The sequence below is a fragment of the Anastrepha ludens genome, chromosome 2, assembly GCF_028408465.1.
Source record: "Anastrepha ludens isolate Willacy chromosome 2, idAnaLude1.1, whole genome shotgun sequence".
Taxonomy (NCBI): domain Eukaryota; kingdom Metazoa; phylum Arthropoda; class Insecta; order Diptera; family Tephritidae; genus Anastrepha; species Anastrepha ludens.
In genome coordinates this window covers 152733782-152742547 of record NC_071498.1, presented here as the reverse complement: position 1 = coordinate 152742547, position 8766 = coordinate 152733782, and the positions used below count along the sequence as shown (strand labels likewise).

General features: G+C 34.2%; 1 protein-coding gene across 1 annotated transcript; it reads left to right on the top strand.

The window, feature by feature from the left end:
- The first annotated feature begins 3211 nt into the window (after window positions 1-3211).
- LOC128855375 (uncharacterized) lies at window positions 3212-4844 on the top strand. The gene is made up of 2 exons (XM_054090233.1): window positions 3212-3618; window positions 3685-4844. Exons 1-2 carry the CDS (start codon window positions 3291-3293, stop codon window positions 4842-4844), a joined length of 1488 nt encoding a protein of 495 aa, XP_053946208.1. The 5' UTR covers window positions 3212-3290.
- Window positions 4845-8766: the final 3922 nt, after the last annotated feature.

Here is an 8766-nt window from a genome sequence, read left to right as displayed (position 1 = left end):
AACCCAAAATAATTGTAAATACGTTTTTAATAAAAAAATATGTGATAAAATATATTAAAAATAAAATTTTTAAATATTGTAAAATTTAATTCCTTTGAGATTTTTTGCAAGTTTCAGTTTATTTGGATTTACACATAAAAAAATTACAAATATTCACTTTTCCTATTATATATATATTTTTTGTGTTTTTGTGTACGAGTATATATAAATACTAAAGGGTTTTCTAATAACAGATGTTATTTTGAATATCCCGCTATTTCGGTAGATGTCAGTTCTGAAGCTGTAATTTTTTGATATTTGACAAGTAGAAACTATGCCATTAATAAAAATGGAACGATACACGCTTAAACAACGCATTCAAATTATTTAAGTTGACTATAAAAATGGTGAAAATTTGACAGAGGTAAAACTCGGAACATTTTTGGGTCATTGTGAATCACCTTGTCGGACCGCAATACAGAAATTGGTGGAAAAATTCGAGCTGTTGGGACAAGTTAATGATGTGAAGAATAAAACCCATGCACGTCGCTCAAGAACAGCCGAAAATATTGTTGTTGTAGCCGAAAGTGTTGAAGAAAACCCAGATTTGTCCATTCCTCGTCGTTCTTTGGAATGAGACATTCCACAAACGTCATTACACCGTATTTTGCATAAAGATTTGGGTCTTAAGGGTTATAAAGTCCAGTTCACACAAGAATCCGGGATTCCATCGAAAAATCATCTTGAATGATGAGGCCCATTTCCACATCGGAGGCTTCGTCAACAAGCAAAATTGTCGGATCTGGGGCTCAGAAAATCCAAAAGTTATTGTTGAAAAGCCTCTCTATCCTCAACGTGTGACTCTTTGTTGCGGTTTATGGTCCGGCGGAGTCATTGGACCTAACTTTTTCGAAAATGAAGCTGCAGCAACAGTTACGGTGAATGGATTGCGCTATCGGGAGATGATTAATGATTTTTTATGGCCAGAATTTGATGATATTGATCTGGACAACGTTTATTTTCAACAAGACGTGCCACACATGCATTGGAAAGCCCTTTATAATAGGAGCTTACACCGTTTATTTGTTGTTTGACCGAGCTCCTCTTCCATGCGGTGGTATGCGTATTGATGCGTTTTATTAAAGCGCAGCGGATTAGATGTATTGGCCACATCCCATCAAAAAAGGATGTTTACTTTGGGTCAAATTGGAGGAAAAAAGAGAGGCCGACCAAGAAAGAGATGGCTTGGTGACGTCGAAATAGACTTAAAAGCGATGAACGTTCGTAATTGGAGAAATGAGGCAAGAGAAAGATTGAATTGGCGGTGGAATGTTGATGAAGCTATTGTCCACAGACTGTGAAGCTAAGACAGAGAGAGAGAGAGAGAGATTATTTTCGTCAATAATAGTCCCCATATTGACTTCGGCTGCGCAGTCCTTTTCTTTCATCTAGAATTCGAAAAATTATGGGAATCCCATTACGAAATATTCAGGGATACTTAGTTTAGTCTTAGCTATAAAAAAAAATATGAATTTTTTGTTTAAATGAAAACAAAAAAAATTTCCAAAAACAAATATTTTAAAAAAAAAAGTTTTTACAAAATTTCATGCAGAAAACTTTTTTTTTAACTCGAATTCGAAAAATTATGGGATTCCTATTATGGAATATTCAGGTATACCAAGATTAATCTCAGCTATTAATGATAAAAATAAGAAAAAAAATCTGCTTTTTTTGTTTAAAAAAAAAAAAATATTAATAATAATCGTTTAACAAAAAAAAACGCATATTTATTTCCAAAATTTCATGCAAAAAAATTTGTTTGCAAATTTTTTTTGTAATTTTTTAAATTAAATAAAAAAAATTTTTTTTAAGTATTTTAAAAGTAACCGAAATTTCTCAAAATTCTGCCAAAAGGTTTGAAATTTTGCTTACTGAGCTTGGTCTCAGCTACTAAGGATAAACAGAAAAAAAAAAAACAATTCGACTGTTTTTCAAAAATGAAAAGAAACAAATGAATAAATACAGAGTACTCGCTCTTAAGTGGACACCTAAGGGATTGAAAAAGTTGTCCGCTTATGGGAGGTGTCCGCTTATGAGAAAAGTGTAAAATAAGTTAATCAGATGTAAGGGGAAGGCTGTCCAGTTGAGACAAAAAATCTAAAAGTTTTTGTTTTTGTGGTATGTACTGAAAAAGTGCCTGCTTATGGGTGGTGTCCGCCTAAGAGAGGTGTCCGTTAACAGAAAGTACACTCTACATGTTTTTTCCAAAAAATTTTGAAAATTAACAAAAAAAAAATTTCTTGAAGTATATTTTATTTAAATTTCCTGAAAATGTTAAAAACTTAATTTCTGTACCAAACGGTTTGAAATTTTCGGGTGGCACAAAATTAATCATCCTATCGGAAGATTTATAATTTTTACAAATGGCGTCGTGCTTCAATCATATACAGCTGCGGCATACAAACAAACAACCAGTTGAGCGCCTGAAGGGCTAAATAAAGATTTCTATTAGGAAATTTGTTTTATTATACAAAAAATGAATGATTTATTTTGCGCCACTCTGTAGTAAGATCTATATTCTTATAAAAAAATTTGCCAAAATGCTGCAACATGACAAACATGGTGAATTTTGTAGAAAGAAGAATTGAACGCAAACTTTTTCTGGCTGGTGTACATTTTTTTGTAAATCCTAATTTAATGATTAATCACTAGATAATTTTTGAATAAAGGCAAGTCCATTGCATGTTTGCCCCTCAGATACACCAGGAGTCGTATCGTCACAGTCGTGAGCGAGTAGACAATCGTACGATCAAGAATTACGTTATACCACAGCAGCGCAAAACATATTTTTCCGGCTGTGGGGGGTCATTTTTCCCAAAATCACTTTCCCAAAAAAATTTTTTCCCAAATTTTTTTTTCCCAAAAAATAATTTTCCCAATATTTTTTTTCCCAAAAATATTTTTTCCCGCTTTATTGTTTTTTCCCGAATGCATGTTTTCCCAAAATAACTTTTTTCCAATAGATAGCTTTCCCGAACAAATACTACTGAAATTAATTTTTATTATTCTACTATTTGACATTTTTCGACGATTCCGACAATATGAGTGTATATAATAATCAAAAATCTTATACTTAAGTAATCGAAAAAGATTCGAAAAAGTTTTTCAATATACATTTTTCAATTCGGATAAAAAGACAAGGTAACGAATGTATCCCACTTCACTCATATAAACAAGTTTTTTCACGTCATTCTTTTCGTGTCAAAATTTCATGAGCTAAAATTTGCTGCCTAAAGTCAAAATTTCTAATTATGGCGGAATTAATTGAATGCAAAAAATCATTTCTTTTGCACATTAACGGATATTTGTACTACAAACACTCAGGTAGAATAGGAGAAACTGCGTATTGGAATTGCCGAAGAAAACCTGAGTGTAATGCTAGAGTGACAACATACGGAGGACCACACAATATCAGAGTTCTGAAGGGACTTGATGAATCGAAACACATCCTTCATGCACCAAACCCCGAAGAAGTCGAAGCGTTAAGAGTCATGAATAGGATCAAACGTAAAGCTACAGAAAATCTTGAAGCTCCTCCAGCTCAAATATTACGAACTGAATTGCGAAACGTTTCACCAGGTAAAAACAAAAAAACGAAATTGCATTCGATTCATAATTACAAAATATGATAACTCTCTCTTTTAGCGGTATTAGCGGAAATGCCAAACAGAATTAATTCCCGAAAAAGTCTTAGTCGTGAAAGATTAAAAGATTTTCCCTCGAACCCGCGAACGCTGAGAGAATTGCAGGATATTCCAGGCTTTTATCAAAATTCATTGAATGGAGATAAATTTCTAATTTACGACTCCTATGAAAATGACGAAGACTCAGAATTTGGGAGAATACTCGTGTTCGCGACGCCTGAAAATTTAAGGCAATTATTCAGGAGCATATTGTGGTTTGCCGACGGAACATTTAAAACTGCGCCAAGTATATTTTTCCAAGTTTTCGCAATTCTCGGAGCAGTTACACAACCGGATTCAAGAGGAAAACCACAAACTATTGGTTTACCTTTTGTCTACGCATTATTAGAAAACAAAGAGCAGAAAGTATACGAAAAAGTATTCTCGGTTGTTTTGCAAGAGGCAGAACGTCTAGGTATCGATATTTCTCTTCCGATTAAAGTGATGACAGATTTTGAGTTGGCTATCATCAATGCTGTAAAAATCGTAATTGGCGAAGACAAGGCACGCTGCTGTTTTTTCCACCTCTGTCAAAACATGTACCGCCATATCCAAAGTGAAGGACTTCAGAAAATGTATTGCGATCCTGAAGATCGATCGGTCAAAGTAGCCACTCATATGATATGTGCCCTTGCTTTCGTCCCACATCAAAACATCGCCCGAGAATTCGAAACCTTAAAAAATGAAATACCGAAGGAAATGCGACCAATTTCAAAATACTTTGACGCTACGTACGTCCGAGGAAAACCTGCAAAAGGCCGACGTAAACAGGTGCATCCTCGCTATGCTCCAGATTTGTGGTGTCAATATGATGCAGTCATTCAACAAACTGCGAGAACGAATAATATATCCGAAGGATGGCACAACAGGCTTCAAGTTGTTATAGGGAAAGATCACCCCAGCTTCTACATTTTTCTTTCCGAGTTGCAGAAAGAGCAATCGGACACAGAAATAATGATGCGACAATTGCAATCAGGACAGCAAGTTAAGAAAAATAAATATTCCAAGAGGTTGAAACATGAACAGAGAATATTTAACATTGTTTCGAAATATCACGAATATGTTGATAACAATGATATTGTCACATACTTGAAAACTCTAGGATACTATATTCGCATGTGATTGTATACATACAAATTCATAAATAAACTGAAATCTTGTTTCAAATAATAAAAAATGTACTCGCCCATTCATTGCAAATGTATATGCGATATTTTACAGACGAACGATATTTTGGGGAAAAATATTTTATGGGAAAATTTATTGGGAAATTTTTAGTTTGGGAAAAATGGCATTGGGAAAATAATTTTTTGGGAAAAAAAAATTTGGGAAAAAATATTTTATGGGAAAATTTATTGGGAAATTTTTAGTTTGGGAAAAATGGCATTGGGAAAATTATTTTTTGGGAAAAAAAAATTTGGGAAAAAATTTTTTTGGGAAAGTGATTTTGGGAAAATTGTACCCCAACCTTTTCCGGCGGACGTCACTTCGATGGCCCATAAATTCAACCTTTTTGACATTACTTGCCTTTGTTTGTTTATTTGAAATTGAAATTATGTAAAAAAACAGAAATAATAATTGGAGCTCACATCCTTTATTTGGTGTTTGGCACCGCTCCTCTTCTTATGTGTGGCGTGCGTATCTTGATGTTGTTCAACAATTGGAGGGACATACAGTTCTAAGCCGACTTGGAATGGTAAATGGTTTTTTTTTTTGTTTTATGAGGAGTGCTTTCATGGCAGAAATGCACTCGGAGAAGTTTGCCAGTGCCCACCGAGGAGTGACCGCTATTAGAAAAAACTTTTTATATAATATCATTTTGTTGTTTCATGCATGGAGATTCGAGCCTATGCACTGCCGAATGGTAGTCTCGACCCACCCATTTGGCTACGGTATGTTTCATTTCTTAATACTTCATGCAGGAAAAAATCAAGGAAAAACCCTTTCTTTGTTCGATAAAACCGCGAGATGCTCTTTTAAATACTAATTTTTTGCATATGGCATGCGACACAAATTTCAAGCACAAGATCAATGTTTTTGGACTCCATTCCATTCTCCCCATTCTTAAGGGCGACTTTACTATTTGAAATCTTTACAAATAATCAGATGCTGTTATGTTTCTAAATATTTTAAATCTCTTTAGGTACACAGCGAAAGCAAGCAGGAGGCAAGTGACATCGGTGTCACTACGTCTGCCGTTTAATGCTACCGGCGACCAGCTATCAACGTATTAGAGCGCATTTAGCAGCTCAGACCGCCGGCCAAATATGAATGTGCAAGTAAATAAACATAAGAAAAATAACTAAAGAACAAATAAACAAATAAAAAATAAATATGAAAAGCCACTTTGGCACCTGCAGAGCTTAAGTTACATAATAGCTTCAATTACAGACTTGTTGTGGCAACATTCAACAGCGACCCCGGCGGCGCAGCTGGGCTAGCTACGCACACATACAAGTCTACGTATTTTTCGCAACGAGTGATTTAAAATAATAATCACATTTTGTTGCTAGTGGCTACTCCACTAAACTGCTACCGACTGACTTCCTGGCGTGCCGCTGTATAGCTGCCATTTCCCGTACGAAATGTACAACAACAACCAGCAATTGGAATGAGAAGTTCGGAGTTCTTTGGACTTTAGACGTTTGCCGTTTGGTAGTTTGATGCCGCATGCGCTGGCATTCAAATCACAGAAACGCAGCATAAACTCTTTCATCGACTTATGCACACCAGAATATGACCAGACGCAGGCTACGCGAGTTGGCATCGGCTTCTGGATTTGCTTGGCTGCTTTGAATTCTATTTATTTATCTATTTATTTGCTGGTACATATTTCGCGCACTGTCTGTTTGTCTGACTCGCATTATCTGTGGTGGAGTCAGCTACGGTGGCGTTGCCTGTTTCGGATTGTTTTCTTTTTGGAGTTTGTTTTCGTTTTTTATTTTTTGTTTTGTGAAAATTCTTTCTACGCCTTTTTCGTTTTGCTCGCGCCGTGTTGCTATGATACTATTTAACTGATAAAAATATGCTTTCCTGGGCTGGGTCTCCGTGCTGCGCCGTCGCTGGCTTGTCATCCATTGACTTTTGCCTTCGAACTTACAACCCGAAAGGGGGCAGATATTAAAATATTAAATTACACAGCGACAAAAAGTGTGTCTTGTTTGTTCGCTTCAGTGCTTTATTTCATCCTTTACATGTATACATACATAATTGTCTACTTAAAATAATAAAGTAATACATAAAACTCTTAAGAAACAAAGGTAAATAATGAATCCCAAGTAACCAGTTGAGTGGTTGGTTGAAATTGCAAAGTGTTTCTTCCGCACGAATCGAAATGAATGCTTCCTTGTGGCCTAAACCTTTAAGTGTAAGGTGCACTTCAAGCACACAACAATAACACAAAAGAAAAAATATAATTTATATTTAGCAAAGTGGGCATTGAAGTGCCCACCAGCTGCTTAGGATCATCAACCTCCATTCATGCCTAACCCCGTTAAATAATAATAAGCAGCGTCTACTTGTAAATACATTTTATAAATTTAATTTTCACAACGTTTCTGTAAGCGCAATGGTCTGCTTGTGGATCCACCACTCATCGTTTTCACTCATTCCCAAAATTGCTCCGCTTACTATTACGTTATGAAAAATCTTGCCCTCATGCAGTCGAGAGTAGTTAAGTAAAGTAAGTGAAATGAGGAGAAGTGATTTGTGTATGCGATACGTTGAATTATTTTGTGAGGCGTTATGAGTTGAATGGATCTTTCAGCGCTCGCTCCCCATCTCAGAAACGCCAACACGCGCCCTACACTCACTCGCACTGCACTCTCTCTCTCTCTCTCTTTCCACATTTCTGCGCATTTCATTTTATAACTGCGGCGCTAAAAACTCATTTAATGATGTTGGCCTTCAAACGGCATTTAAATGAGGCTATCAAAAAATTAAAAGGGATACGTATCTTACTAAACATATCCTCTTAGTCTGTAAAATTTGTATGTTGAAAAGGTTAAATGAAATAAAAGCATAGAAAATCTAAAAACGAAGGGGCGAGTCAAGTGCATTTCTGAAAATCTAATTTGCTTATTACCACTGTGCTGGCGATGAGGTGGAGAAGGCGGATATGGCAAAAGAGAGAAAGCAAGCCAGCTAAGTGGGGGGGTTTGAGCCTTTGCTGAGTGCGGTTTATTGTCTGGTTGGGTCACTAAAAGATTAAATGCTTATGTTTTCATTGAAATTTGTGTATCCTTACAAAATTGGAGTGGGGTTTTGGTTTATTTATTTTTTAATGTTAATTTTACGTTCCTATAAAAGATATGACAGGATTTTTGGTGTTAGTTGAAAACACTTGCAAATGAAATATACCTTTGGGGCAGCCTTCCTGAGTGAGGTTATCATAAAATGTGCTGATTTTACAACCAGCAAAGTATAATTAGTTCTTGTTCTTTGTAAATGAAGGCAATAATGCCAAAATTTAGCATAAAGTGTCGGTGTTTTTTTCCCCCTCGAACTCAATCTGCTTTGCAGCATTGGTCTTGTTAAGTAAATAAGTCTCGTAAAAAAATTATTGCTGCAAGTGTTCGTTCGAGCCAACTCATATTTACTTGGCATAATCGGTATTATTTAGGGATAAAGTGATTTTGAGCTTCTTACAGAATGAAAAATATTTTTAATAAAAAAAATAGAAAAATTTTTTTATTAAAAATAGTTTTAATAAAAAAAAAAATTAAAAATATAAAAAAATATAAAAATATTTTTAATAAAAAATATTTAAAGAAAATATTTAAAGAAAATATTTAAAGAAAATATTTTTAATAAAAAATATTTAAAGAAAATATTTTTAATAAAAAATATTTAAAGAAAATATTTTTAATAAAAAATGAAATGAAAAATATTTTTAATAGAAAAATATTTAAATGAAAAATATTTTTAATAATAATATAATGTAATAACTAAAAATATTTTCATAAAAAAAGTATTAAATATTTTTATAAAAAAACAATTATAAATATTTTGGTAAAAAAAGTATTAAAGCTATTTTTATAAAAAA